Below are 15,016 nucleotides of genomic sequence, written 5' to 3'. Positions count from 1 at the left end.
ACGTTTGGACAGTGCCTATTAATATTAGCTAATGTCACCACTGTGTTCTACCTCTTTTTCTCCCCGTAGTCATATGTCTGATCACGTAATGAAATGCTGTCTTTAACTTTCTCATAATACTTAATTCTTCCTGTTCTTTAGTTTACTGTTATAAAGCATCTCTGGTGGAAAAAGAAATTGGCAAAGTGTAGAAAGCTCTTTATTATTTACAGTAAATATACAATGTGTTTGTTTATTATAAAATAATTATGTCTAGTTATTTCCACCTGTTTTTTTTTTGAGTATTTACACAGATAAAACTAATTTTATGTCTGTGATTTTAAAGTATTTTGTTTTTAAGCATGTATGACATATATGTTACTAATAAAAGAAATAGTTGATGTAATTTACATTTTGTAATTGAAAATGCATGTAGCATATTGCATTTAAAATTAATTTTGATACTAATGAAAGGAGTGAAACCAGATTATTAGATATGTTCAAAACCACATTTTTTTTGCTTGCAACATAATTATTAAATTGATTGCTCAGATAGAAACAAATTGTTGTTTAAAATCCTGATTCTGCTATCTTTCCTCTTATAAGAGATTGTCTTTTAATGCATTTCCAAGCTAATAAGCCTTATAAAATTCTGTACTTGATCTTGAATTAGTTTTCACTGATGACTACACCTTATGAAAGTACCAGCTTATTGTTAGTATAAAAATACCAATCATAAAATGAAAACCCCAAAACAGCCTTTTAAAGTAAATCACTGCAACAACAACAAAAAAAAATTCTTGCCAGCTCTGGCATATGAAGGTCTGGAGAGGCTGAAAGTTCATTCAGTGTGTTGGTACCAGGCAGGAATCAAGCCTGTTGATAATTGCTACTAAAGACAAATGTGAAGCAAACTGACACAGCTGGATCGAAGAGAGCTTTTGTTGGCTGTCTATGCTAAGAGGAGAGACAACATAGAGTGCTCGCAGATGATTTAAGTAGGGTTGGCGTGATAAGGTTATCTCAAACTGCAAGAGTTGATAGGGCAGTAACAGACAACTTAGAGCAAAGCTGTGCAATCAATTAAAACTGTGTAATATATGATGCATGAGGAAACCCCCCAGCCCTAAGTTTATATTATAAAATAACATTATTTTTTTGGGGTGGGGGGGTTTCTAACACAGTAGGTTACAGTCGCAACACAAGCAGTGTTTCCCCGCGAGGATATGTTCCGAGCAGTACTCCTCAGCAGTCCAATTACAACACAGTCAGCAATAGCATGAATGGATATGGCAATGCCGGCATGCCCAATCTAGGTGTACCAGGTTCCCCTGGATTTCTTAATGGCTCCTCAGCTAACTCTCCTTATGGCAGTAAGTGTCTATTTTTGGTAACACATCATCATATAGATTCATATTTACTACAAAATCAAATACTTGCATTGTTTTGATTTTCTATATTGTGAGCTACTGGATAAAAGGAGGGGTGACTCTGGAGGCTGGACGTAAAAATGAATATAATAAATTGATCTGTTTGTGCCATAATACAATCTCAGATAGAAAAAAAAAATTGGACTGCACAATTTGTAACAAAAGTCCAACACAAAAGAGTTTGCCTGTTATCCAGAGAGTGGCCAAGCCAAGGCATTTCATTTCTTTTTTTTTTTTTTTCTTTTTTTTTTTTTTCCTTTTTTAAAAAATATATATTTATATATATATATATTTTAAGAGGCAAGGCCCTATCACTCTCTTTTTCCATGTTTGCCGTGAAAACCTCAATCTGAGTCCTGATTATTTTTGCTTTATTGCAGTAGTGCCGTCAAGCCCTACCATGGCAGCCTCTTCGGTCACCCTCCCTTCAAACTGTAGCAGTACACACGGCATTTTCTCATTCTCACCTGCCAATGTCATCTCTGCAGTGAAACAAAAGAGCGCCTTTGCTCCTGTTGTCAGGCCCCAAGCCTCTCCTCCACCATCTTGCACCAGTGCAAATGGAAATGGACTTCAAGGTGAGCTGGATCTCTCTCAATTTTCTGTGTATTGCTTTTTGGTGCATACACTAAAACTCTTGATCATTTATGTTAGAGAAAGGTACCTTACTATATTTTTAAGTTTCTGGTGCTCTCATAGGGATGTGAAAGGAGAAGAAGTAGAATAGTACAAAATGATATGCTAAGACTTAAAAAAAATCTGAGGTCAATTTTAATACTCACATTAGAGAAAACAACAGTTGTTTTGGCATTTTCCCCTAAGATTTTGTGCATTAAATATTACATTAAGAATGTATCCCTGAATGCTTCTTAGGGGTTCTGCCTACTTCCTGTGTTTCCTTATACATTTTTTTTTTTTTTAATACAGTTTTATGGATGTTTGGAAACATCAACATTCCAGCATAGTGTGGTGCTATTTCCTCATTGTACATGTGATGTGATAGTTATTGTAAAATACTGCAAATTAGTATAAATCAGGTCAAGTTCTTAGTGAGCTAACTACTGCTTACAGTGAGCTACTCTTGCACTAGCTAGCCACTAGTGCAGTGAGTTTACATGCTTGTGGTCCTAATGCACTCTCTTATTGTAGTGTTAAGCTAGTTACTCCCATAAGTGAATATCCAAATATTTTAATTAAGGGAGGCAATCTTTTTTTTTTTTTTTTTTTTAATACATATATATTTTAATCCATGTGAATTCATGCAGGTAGAATAACGAACAATTCACAGGTCAGTGGCAGAACTTACATGATCAGCTGCTGGTAGTGGGGCAGGAGGAATTATCAGACAATGTATGTTTTGTGTAGGAATATAAATATGAACAAATAAAGCTTCCTTTATGTGGCATATTTTAAAGTTGAGGAGATAGTATTGTCACATTTATTAGAATCATTGAAAAGGTTTGCTTGCCTGCATTTTGCAAAGAATGAACCAAGTTCTTCAGGGCAGTAAATTGCAGCACTTCAGATCAGAAAGAAAGCCACAAAGGGCTGTAGACACAGTTATCCTAGGGGTCGTGACTCCTCTTGACTTTCTTAGCTATGACAGGTAACACAATTTTATTTATTCTTAGAATTGCCATCATGATATCCATAATCTAATGACCACTCACAGAAAAAGAGATGGAGACATATATTTTGATTTGTCAAACTGCTTGCTAATTCTGGATACCTGTATTTTGTGGTGTCTAGTTTAGGGCACTTCAGAGAGACATAATCCCACAGAACTGCCCACCCATGAAAAACCCGGGCCATGCCAGACCAGTATCTCAAAACGGATGTCCCTGTAGTTTGTTATTAACTTCTTGGTCCAGAGAAGACAACATCTGAGAGCTTATTAAGCACTCAGGTCAATGAAGGGCTGAGGATCCAGCTACAAATCTTATTGTAGGGTAGATGTTAAGGAAAAGGATAATTAGATTAACAATTTATGTCATTGCATAAGTCTTTTTTGTTGAAGCTTTACTATGCTGCAATAAGTAGAAAACTATACCAGGTACAAGCAATACTCTTAGAGAAGATTATCCATTCATAAAATAATCCAGTTACCTACTCTCTTCTTTATGTAAAACCAACCAATGAAGCAAAACAAACTAAAAACCACACTAGTATAAAAATTAAAAACTGAAATAAATAATAAAATAAAATAAAATAAAATAAAATAAAATAAAATAAAATAAAATAAAATAAAATAAAATAAATAAAATAAAATAAAATAAAATAAAATAAAATAAAATAAAATAAAATAAAATAAAATAAAATAAAATAAAATGTGCTAACACATGGCTTAGATTTGAGTCAGCTATTTTGTACATTCTATAGTAGTTATTTACATGTATACTCCCATTAACTAGTTGATATAGCTTTACTCTGAAAAGACCTAAATTAAAATTATATAAATTTCCATAATTTCAGTGTGTAAATAGAGGTTTTTCCATTAGTTATTCAAGGTTTCAGGTGCATATACAATCTCGATGATTGCAAAGTGGTATTGTCAGAAGAGCCCGAGCAGGCTAAATGCCCAGTTCCCAGCAGATATCGAGCACCTAATCTGTTTTGGCACCTCCAAACCACCCCAGTAATCATCCATCTTCATCCTCAGGTGCAAAATGCTCTTTGTGTAAAATCCTGGTAGACCACTTTGAATCCGCCAATGCTGATTTTGTTAAGCAGGTCAGGAATTCAGCTCTAACTCTGAGACCCAAGGCGCAGCTGCTCCCTGTGCTTGGGATGCTGCAACCCAAGCAGCAGACCTGGCACCATCCACGGAGAATTCCCTCCTGCAGGTGTTGCTAAAACTCTAAGGATTTCTGTTACATGCCCCAGACACCTGAACTATTGCATTACGGAGCTGTCCCTGCAACAGTGAGCATTCAGAGCTTCTAAAACATGAGGGTACTTAGACTTAGGGCTGTGCAGAAACTTCATTTTTTTAGTTCAACAGCCAAACTGAGAATGGATAGAAATGTTGATTTGAGGAAGAAAAATAAAACAGTCACGTTTTCCTTACCTAGCTGAGACAGTTAAACCAAATCTTTTTGTATTGAACAAAATGACACTGAGAGATAACAAGAATGTCTTTCTGGTCTGGTGATTACAGCACTGACTTCCAGGTTGTGGCAAAAACTTGAATTATTTATGCAAAGTAGCACTGCTCCAGCAGGGGAAACAATACCTCTCCTCACTCTATGGTACTAAACATTGCGATAGTTAGGGTACTCTAATCCATGGATTCAAGTCCTGTGGGCTGAGGAGAAAATCAAATCCTATCTGACACATGCTTGGGGAGTTCCTTCATCACCATCATTTTTCCAGTTAATTCAATCTGAGCTGATGGGAGGTTTCAGGATGTCAACACTTGCCCCAGCTGTCCTACAAACTGAGCCAGTGCCTCCATCCGAGGCAGCCAGAGCCCAGTAGCCAGACAGGCATGTCCTGGGGTGGACTGGTCTCATGCTTCCTTCATGAGGCCTCCTAAGGAAATGCCAGCCATACGAGGGACATTTATTTGCACTGCAATTTACCTGTATGGCTATTTAGGGGGGTTCTGCTTCCTTCTTCCTATTTTCTTAGCCATTTTTTTGACACTGAGCCCTCTGTAAAGTTTAATTACTTTCTCTCTGATCACTATACAAGAGGCTTGAGAGTTTTCTGATCATCACATCATGCTACATTTTCTGTGTTAAAATAAAACATGGAATTCAAGAGCTGCAGTGGTCCTCAAGCACCGAGCCTCACTGTACAGCTGGATGGGAAAGAGCTGAGCAGCAGCTGGGAAGCCTGCACCATGTCTGTTTGGTCAAGCCAAGACAGAAGCAAGAGCTCATGGTCACTAGTATTTGCTTCTAAGGTAAATCCTGTAGCTGATGGATCTGACTAGCAAAGGATGACATGCTCTTTTAACCTAGGGCAGGATATCCTCTCTGTCATTGCTCGTTACTTTCTCCCCACATAGGCTCTGTTCTGAAACAATTGCCCATTTTTTGCCTAGGTGATTTTTTAGGGAAGCCACGCTATAGCAAGACAGCAGCATGCCAACACAATTGGGCCATACAGCCTCCTATTATTCATATGAAACTTTGTAAGCACTGTGAACAGGCAGAGTCAAATGAGAATATGGCAAAACCCTACATGCAGTGGCCCTTCAGACAGGGGTAGTGCTTTCAAAGCGGACTTGGAGGTTTGTTGCAGCAGTTCTTGCTAAGTAAACCCCTTTGGGATTTGTCTGTGTGTGAAAATAATGCTGTTCTTGCTACACCCAAGATGGTGAAGAAGCAGGAGCAGAACTAGGAAACTTTTCCCTTCTCCCTGCCTCTTGAACCCAGCACACCAGGAGCAAGATTCTTGCTACCAACCAGCATTCCCCAAAACAGCCAGGGTGCATTGTAGGACTCACTGCCAAGGAGTGAATAAAGAGAGGTCTGTAACTGTCAAGGGGACTCATTTTTTATTTTTATGTGTTATTTATTTTATTTTTTCTAAAGACATCCAAGACAGAGGCTAAGAAAAAAAGAAAATGAATAAAAAAGAAGACAAACTGATGAAATCTAAGAGAACCCATCATGTAGGCAGTGCTAGCCAGTGCTAATGTGTAGTCTCCTTTGCTTCACTCATGATCTGTTCCTGCTTTGGCTGTGCAAACATGCATCCTCTGCCCACTGATCCTGTAATTAGGGTCAAAACTTGGAAACTGCAGCCTGCAGAGTGAGATGTCCCTCTCTCTGCTGCATGCAAGTATGACTCACTCCTGTAAGTCTGCAGCATAGAGCCTTTGGGCCTTATCCAAAAAACTACAATCTTGTTAACTTTGTATGACTTCCATTAGATAGCCTATGATCAGAAAGTTAAGTACTTGCACATTTTTTAAGAGCAGGATGCTATGCTATGGGTTCTTTAGGGCAGAGAGCTTTTTCCTGTTTAAAACAATGGACATATAAGACATAAAATAAAATTTTTAGCAAGAGAGTACTGGCTTGCAGTAAAGTTGGAAGTACAATATGTGTTCAGAATTCGGTTTTCAATTGTAATTTACTTTTTATAGATTGTGAAAGATATTGCACTCTGGTTAAGCTTTATGATTGTAATGCAGAGCTAAAGGTTCTTTATATTCCTTTAAAATTCCATCCTGCTTAATTTTCTGGTCTTCCCCTGGATGAAACTATTAAAAGTATTATTAAAAATCTAGCCACCCCATTTTTCTTTGGGAATGCATTTGGTATCAATTTGCACAGCAAGAAACACAGTGCAGAAATTCACAACTGTGAAATGTCACAACCAAAATAAATAGTGAAATAAATGTCTAGGGCACCAATTTTGCACCTCCTCCCTATTGTGCAACAGATGGAATTTGACAACTATAGCTGAATGGCTTGAATTAAAGATTTCAGACTTTGTTTTCCAGAAAAGTATGCAGCAGGCAACCTATGTTTTCACACACCAGAAGCCAATCATGAGATTTACAAAAACCATCTGATTAAAATGTATGGGGTATTTTTACCAGATAGTTACATGCTATTAATTAACATATTTCTCCACACAACATCTGTAGGAAAAATCTGGATTTTGTTTTCTGCTAAGTTATTCTTTGAAGGAAGAAATAGCTGGATCAGTGCTGCTCTTTTGCATTTTGCTTAGTGTGCTGGCACAGCATGCAGGCAGAGGCGGCCTCTGAGACACAATCTGTATGTGTCCCACCGTCACCTCAATGCAAACGAGATGACAGATCCTTGCTGAGCCTGAACTCAGAAGATAGGATGACAGCATATTTTGGGTTGTCCTGCACTGATCCTGATCCCTGGGGTGGCTGGTTGTTGTATTGTAATAAAGCAGCACCTCAAAGTAAGCTTTGGATGTGTGCTTTTGGTCATGAGCACCCAGGCTGAGCACCCTTCCCATCCTCCAGGCCAGGAGCCCTTCTGGTGAACACCATGGCCTCCTCCCCAACCCTGGGCAGGTCCCTCCAGGCTAGGGTCCATGTGCATGTCATCCCTGGGCAGGCAGGTCTCAGATGGTGACCTTCCCACCATCAGGATCTGCAGATTGCAGCCTTGTCCCCTGCTTCAGACATACTCTGTATGACCAAATCTCTCATTCCTGCCCGCCCTGGGGCCCAGTTTCACACTGACTGAAAACACAGCCAGAGCAGGAGCACTTGCAATTCTCAGGGCCTGGTGCTTGCCCAGGAGCTTTTTATCAGGACTATGGCATAGAAAAGCCAGAGGGGGAAGGAGAATTCAGCCTGTGAGTAGGTGGCTAAGCAGGGGAGTGCTCGGAGCTCGATGGTCCTTTGGCCTGGGCTGATGTAACATGGTGGACAGGAGGCTCAACAGAAATGTCACATGGAGACCGAGGGCTTTTGGTAGAAAGAGTCTGTCGATAGGTGCACTACTCACTCCTTTTTTCCAGTTTTGTGACTTCTGTCGCTGTTTAGGTTAAAACATGCAGCAAAACTACAACTGGCTGCTATAGGGGATTCTGCTATGTAGGGAATGTGTATGTACACAAGTCTTCCAAACCATAAAGTTGTAACAGAGAATCTGAAATAAATTAATATTGTTGAAATTAATGAACTGAGAAATTGAAGTTCACATCACTACATGAACAAATGTATTAATATCTGTTGTACATAAATTAATGAGAAATGTCATTATGACAAAAATTAAACAACACTAACATTAAAGATGGTCTAAATTATGTTTCTACCAAGGAGTTAACTAGAAAAAAAGCAGGAGGTTTTGGCCTCTCAGTGTTTAACTGTTAAAAAAAAAAATGAGACGACTGTCCAGGGATATTAATCTCCTGCCTTTTTATAGCACTTGGTGTACAGATTTGAGAGCAGGTGTACATTACTTGGCTTTGATCTTAGAGAGTCCTTGACTCGCTCGGCCCTGCTATTATGATAAAGCACAATTAGGAGAATGTCAAAATGGAGGTTTTGTGTTTAGGCGCCAGCTCTGGGGAAGGAAACTGAGGTTAGTGAGATTTCCACTGCCAGAGCTGGAGCAGCGCTGGGTCCTTGCCTGGCGGGTGAGCTGGCCTTGCCTGACATTACCAGAAGTGACCACGCTGTTCCTCGGCTGTCAGCATCGCCCGTCCCCGGGGAGTCTGGCCTGCGGTTTGCTATTAACAAACCGCTCCGAGGAACGGCACATGCGCGGGAGCGGGGATGCTTCCCACAAAAAGGTGTAAGGATCATTGGAAAAGTAAAGGAGCATGTCACCGGGAAAGCACTTTTGTGGTGTTTCTCTCCACTGTGTGATGCTGGATGCTGAACGATGGCATTGTGGGCTGTTATGTGCAGCCGTGCCAGGACACACAAAGCCTTGTTCAAAACCTCCCGGTCTGACCCCCTGTGTGGGGCCGTGTTTGCTCCCGCATTGTGCTGAGCATTGCTTTCGCTTTGAACCAGATGTGCCTTATTCTGCAAACATGACAATAACAGCTGGTTTCTCTCTTTTTCTTTTAGCTATGTCTGGGCTTGTAGTCCCGCCAATGTAAAGTCATTTTGTTTACCTACCGTAGCACCAAGCTTCAGAGGATGGGCTTAGGGGACAAGTTTAGTATATTAAGACATGCTGATGGAAACAGTGTCTTCAAACAGAATCAGCAACAAATCGAAATGCTACAAAAAAGACTTTGTTTAAAGATTTTATTTAAACTATTAAGAATCTACATGCAAACAACCTACTTCTTCATGAACAATTCCATTTTATTGACTGAATTTTTCTCATATTTTCACATTTCTCAGTCCTGGAGAATAAGGAAAAAGCGACGCCTATTTTGTATAAAGTTTCTGATTACGTCTTGGCTATGTCTAGTACTTGCTATGTGTTGGGAGAAACTTTGTGGATGCACCATTTTGATTATCATGAAACACTGATGAAAAATGCCTCCGAACATTTTTCTGTACTCATAACTAGATTCACAATGGTTGTGTATCTCTATAATGTGAAATATTTTTTTGTGGTGGAAAAAAGGGGGCCAAGGAGGTTATGAGCCATCAAACTGGAAAAAGGATGAATATATGATTAGAACAAAAAATCGGGGTGCGGGGGAGGGCGCGGGAGGGTTTATCATTGCTTAACTTCATCTTAATGAAATGGAACTTTGTAACTTATTGTAGTTAGAAATTGTACCTTTGATATTGAATTCTCTTGCCTTCAACAAGCACACTGACAGAGAAAAAATTGCTACTGTCTGTTGGTAAAAACCTATACTTCCACTGCTAGAGCTTCCTGTTAAGCAAGTGTGATCTGCAACATTTTTTCAACTTTTGCTAGCACTGTATACTATTGCATTCTTAGGCTACTGTGAAGTCTATGTTTCTTGTACCAGAAAATTGTCCTTTTGACTTCTAGATCCTTCTTCCCTAATGTGTTTTGTATGTGGTTATAAAATTGTAGACTTTTGTGATTTTGCCAAAGTTGTAGCTAAATATTTATACACTTGTCTTGAATTTTTTTCAGATCCACTTAAATATTTAGAAAAGCAAATTTTATTCCTTATGAAGCTTATAAGGAATAAAATAGTCTTACCCATTGCAACACTTTCTTTCACATAAACACTTGCAGTCACTAAGGGAATTTATTTTGTAACATATCAACTATAAATATTGTATTTATCTTTGAAATTTTGTATATTGCTTTTCATCATTTTTTTTCTTGTATGTATTGGTTTTTGTCATGGCCTGGTATTGTGATGCTGAGAATAGCATTAAGCCAAGAACAGTTGCCTTCATGTTTTTCTTTTAAATAAATTAGTGTCCGTACATTTCATTTGTACTTCATAAAGTTGCTATTATTTAGACTTTCCATCCTTTTTTTTTTATTATTTTTGAGGAAAAGTCAAATTCATTGTTTATTTTTATATTATTTTTAAGTTATCAGAACAAATAATTTTGAAAAAAAAGTTGTTTGTTGTATAGTCAAATCAAAATTGTGCCACATGGCTGTAATGAATACTAGTAGAAATATGTGCATGTGATACAGCCACAAAAAAAGAGGAATCTATTTTGTGGTTGCATTTCTTTCTTTCTTTCTTTCTTTCTTTTTTTTTTTTTTTTTTTTTTTTTTTTCTTCTTTATTTCCTTTTGTTTGTTTGCTTTTTTTATTTTATTTTTATTTTTAAAGATTGTAAAAAGTCATTTTTAGCTGCCACCCATGACTTTGCCACATAGCTGAACTGTGTTTACTGGAAAAATTCAGAGGCCTAAAGTTTAAAATAAATTCACTTCTGATGTTTTAATTAAAATGTTTGCCACATTAACTTCTCTGATGCCTTAAAAGTGAACTTCTTTGAAGAACTTTTGTGCTGTTTTATCACAGGCTTACACCACAATTGTTAATCACTACTTCATTTGGATGATTTCTGGTGTAAAAAAAAAAAAGCACAAAACTGGTGTACAATTATATCACTCCTTTATGTGTCTATTTTCTGCTGCACTCTGCATACTCCTCAACCCTGCACTGTTTAAAAAAAGATAAAAGTTTCACATGAAATCAGGATCGTACATAATTTTTAAATGTTTGGGGTTTGTTTATTTAGTTATATCAGTTTTTTTATGGGACTTTTTGTAATAGACCCATAGATGACTGTACTTTTTAAACTGGAATGACCTCCGTAGTGTATTGTGGCTGTTAGTGCCAAATCCATAGTGAGAAATGTCGATTTTTTTTTTTTACTTTGCACTAAATAGTTTGCAAATGCAGCACTGCAAAACATTTTGCAAACTGCAGCAGAATTAAAGTTTTAACCAAAAAGGAGGGATCTTTTTTTTTTTTTTTTTCTTCTTCTTTTTCTTTTTTCTTTTTCTTTCTGGGCAAAAATGCACATTTTAGTAAAGTGTTTATTAAAGGGTTTAAAAGAATGATACAGTGTATCACAGCTGATAAATGCCTTGTGCATTTATTTTGTGATAACTAATAAGGCTTAGCTAAGTGGAAAAGCCTGAGAAGTCACTTTGGAACTGAATTGCCTCAGTTATATTTTGTCTAAGTAAGGTTTTGATCTAACGAAGAGGTCACGTGTACATGTTAAGAAAGTTTGCAAGTTTCTTCATAAATGCAACCTGTTTGTGTTTTAGATTACTTAGTCAATGCACTCATTGCTTCATTGTCTCCAAATTGAAAGCTTCACTAAATGGTAGATTTTACTGTTAAAGACCCTACAATAAGATTGTTTTATCTGTACATTTTTTCATATATTTAACTGTATAAAAAAATGTTCATTTTACACAATATTTAATTAAAGTATTTCTTGTCTGTGAATTTCATTTTTAGTAATTTTATCTGGTTTGATTATTAAAAAACTGACTAAAGACAAAACGAAAAAATGCAACACTGGGGGTTTCATTTCTAACTGTCAGCATTTGTAGTTATGTCTTGATTAAGAAAAAGTATAAACTGTGAAGTGGGTTTTCCATGAGAAAAGCCAGGATAGCCCAGGCAGCCCATGAGAAGACTGAGAAGAAAGCAACCTTCTGCAGGCCGGTGGTGACTTGGTGCTCAGCCTTGGTAAAGTATGTAACGAAAATTGTGTCCCAGAGACCCTTCTTGCAAAGGTACCAGTAGAGCATTTTTATTTTTCCTCCATTTTATTATGTCATGGTAAAGTTCTGTAAACAGGAAAAGTTCTTTTAAACATAGCACAGCCCAAATTTTCCATGCAGTGGTTTGACAATGAAGGTCAATCTGCTTGTCTTGTAAATGCTGATAAGAAAGCAAATGCTTTTGCTAATTATAATACTGAACACAAATATTTTGTCCCTTGGACTATAGCACATGCAATGCACATATTATGTACCTGAACTGTGAATATGCTGAGGTGGGCATGACTCAGAGCCTCCTGCTCAGAGGGTGTTTGCACGGGAGACAGTTCCAGCTCTAAACCAGAAGTTGAGGCACACCAAGGCAAGTGCATGTCCTGGTAAAGGAAGGAAGTTCATTACGTGAGTTTTGTTCCATCGCTACCAAGGGCTGCTGGAAACTTCAAGAAGGCACTGAAAAACTCCGAGTTCGGAAGTAAATACATGTACATGCATGTGTATATATTGCCAAATGATATGTAGCATGCTGTAGGTGCCCCATGCTTCTGTAGTTAAATGACGGAGTGTGATGAGAAGCTGAAACTTACTGCAGTTATATTTACAAAGAAGCAGAACCAGGATATTTAACTATATTTCTTGCAATATTTACATAGTTTTTATGTTTGATGAAAATAGATGCTAAAAATATAGAGCACTTTTTATTATTATTATTTTGCATTGATAGTCATTTCACTTTGCATATGTATCTGTGTATCATGTTTAACCAGTGGCATAATCAGATGCACTCCACTAAAAATAAGATGGTTTATGGGGATGAAAGTCTCTATGATGCCTACTGGCACTGTTCCTTTTAGGTTTATTTCAAAGGTTTGAATAATGAGTTTCTAAATGGTTGGTCTAACACTCAATGAAAAAAAAAAAAAAAAGAAAATACAAAAGAAAAAAATACATTTTGTGCTAAGAATGACAGTCCTAGAGCAATCTAGCACCTATGACACATCTGTATCCATAACTTGGTAATAGCCCTGGCATAAAAATATGTTGTGTCAGCCTGTACCAAGTTTAGAAATGCAAAGATGAAGATGATAAAATTTCCTTAATCAAAATGAAGGAATAGAGTGTCTAAAAGTATATGCCAATTATTGCAGAGCAGCTTTTTAAAGTCTTTCAAGCTTTTAAAGATTATTCAAAGCACTTGAAATAGGCTTCAATCTAATGCCTCATTTCATTGCATTAAACAGCCTAGTTAATAAAGAATCAATATATTCAAAGGGCAAGGTTATCTTTTGTCTATAAGGGGTGGTGTCATTCTGAACCTTTTATAGTTCAAATGCTGAAAAAGACCTCATGAAATCCATACTCATCAAGTGGGTCAACTAGAGCAATAAAGAGGCCCCTGAAAGAATGGCTGCACTCCTTTAAAACAACTATAAGTCTTATCTCCCCCGCATAGTGCTTGCGCAGAATCAGCCAGAAAATGTCAATTTCTCATCAAGACAAGAGGACCAATGATAATTTTTTTTCTAGAGAATACATACAATTAGGAGAATGCAGAAAGGCCCCATCAGTGATTTGTAGCTTATTATGTCACCAGCAAGCTGCGATCTACCACTAAGCAGATAATAAGGGCTGTTGATAACTAAAGTGTCAATATGCCAAAGAACGATTTTTGAATGTGAGCCCTTGTGCTTTTTTTCCCCTCCTCGTGCAGATCGCAGGGCCTGATAACCAAGCATCTGCCAACCGACACCGCATGCTGGACCGCACAATTAATGCCATGAATAAATAGCACAAAAGAGTTTAGATTCTTTATACTCTTTGAGACAATTCCCTGTTTTACCCTTCAAGGATTTCTTTTATGTTCGAATAAGGTTGCTTTTAATGAAATTTAAACTCATCAGAGGAAATCAAAACCCTCAAATCAGATTACAAATTGATTTTTTTGGTCACTTGTCATTATACAATGTACTGCCATAAGTTTTACAGGAACAGGAAGAGAAAGCACTGTGTCTTGAGTAAGAGTATGCAGTCTTTAAAAAAGCACATGAAGGAGGAACAGCCCTAAAATACCACAAGTAATATAAAGTTTTAAAAAGTTGGTGTGCACCATTTAACAAGTGATCATTACTTTTATATTCATAAGATACTCTTTTGAAATAAAATGAACTGTACTAGAACTATAAATTGCATACATGAAATGATCAAATCCAAACTATCTCTGTTTTTTCTCATATATAATGCTACATTTCATTGTTACATACAAGAAATTAAATACTATTTCTCAGAGCACAGGTCAAAAGTAACAGATGGTGGAATTTGAGACCTCCTGGTCTGGAACACCATCTCAGTTGGTGACGTTGATAGTGCAATTTGGCCAGCTGAAATATGATGCTGGCAATATATGCTATATAGTCATGATTTTTTGATTTGTTGCACATTCAAATAAAGTAACAGTTGTACTATCATGTTTTTGTTTTCTTTTTTATTGACTTTGTATGGAAACTGAAAGGGCAGCTTGGAAAAAAAAAAAAAAAAAAAGGTGTTGTTAATGGCTTACAAAATGGTAATTTTTGTGAGAAACTCCTTTTTAACATAAGACATTAACTACCCTAGATCAGACCCATTATGGGTGGTGAGGGCACAAGTGAAATCTGCTCCAAGCAGGCAAAAATCATAGCATTATATAGATTACTTTTTGTGTAAAATCTCAGAACAACAGCCAGGCAGCTTCACAGGTCTGCACACTGGTTGGGGAACATAAGTGGGGAAAACAGGGAAGTATTTGGGAGAAAAGTTTCCAAAATGTAGCCGTTTTATGGTGAAAAAAAAAAAAAAAAGGTGCATTTTGTAAAATACGGAATTCCTGTTTTTCCATTTTAAGGAGAAATGAAAAAAGTCCACAGAATAGGATAAAGCAGTTATTGGGATGCTGGTTTTAGGGTAAAGGCACAAAGTTTGCTCTAAATCAGAAAGAAGCACTGCTGGCATAAATCTGTGCAGACATGAC

The 15,016-nt window shown here is 37.2% G+C and overlaps 1 protein-coding gene across 9 annotated transcripts in view; it reads left to right on the top strand.

Moving 5' to 3' along the window:
* EBF3 (EBF transcription factor 3) overlaps positions 1-9,263 on the top strand; it is a 116,298-nt gene extending 107,035 nt beyond the window's left edge. For 3 of the 9 annotated variants that reach the window (XM_032191564.1, XM_032191563.1, XM_032191560.1), the window contains exons 14-16: positions 1,167-1,352; positions 1,790-1,987; positions 8,932-9,263. In XM_032191564.1, the coding sequence (XP_032047455.1) occupies positions 1,167-1,352; positions 1,790-1,987; positions 8,932-8,963 (416 nt within the window). In that variant the 3' untranslated portion in view covers positions 8,964-9,263. Of the gene's footprint in view, positions 1-1,163; positions 1,353-1,789; positions 1,988-8,931 lie in introns of all 9 variants that reach the window. The other 6 variants (XM_032191567.1, XM_032191566.1, XM_032191565.1 and 3 more) reach the window with 2 other exon arrangements.
* The last annotated feature ends 5,753 nt before the right edge of the window (positions 9,264-15,016 follow it).

Source organism: Aythya fuligula, chromosome 7 (genome assembly GCF_009819795.1).
Source record: "Aythya fuligula isolate bAytFul2 chromosome 7, bAytFul2.pri, whole genome shotgun sequence".
Taxonomy (NCBI): domain Eukaryota; kingdom Metazoa; phylum Chordata; class Aves; order Anseriformes; family Anatidae; genus Aythya; species Aythya fuligula.
This window is presented reverse-complemented; position numbering and strand designations above follow the sequence as displayed.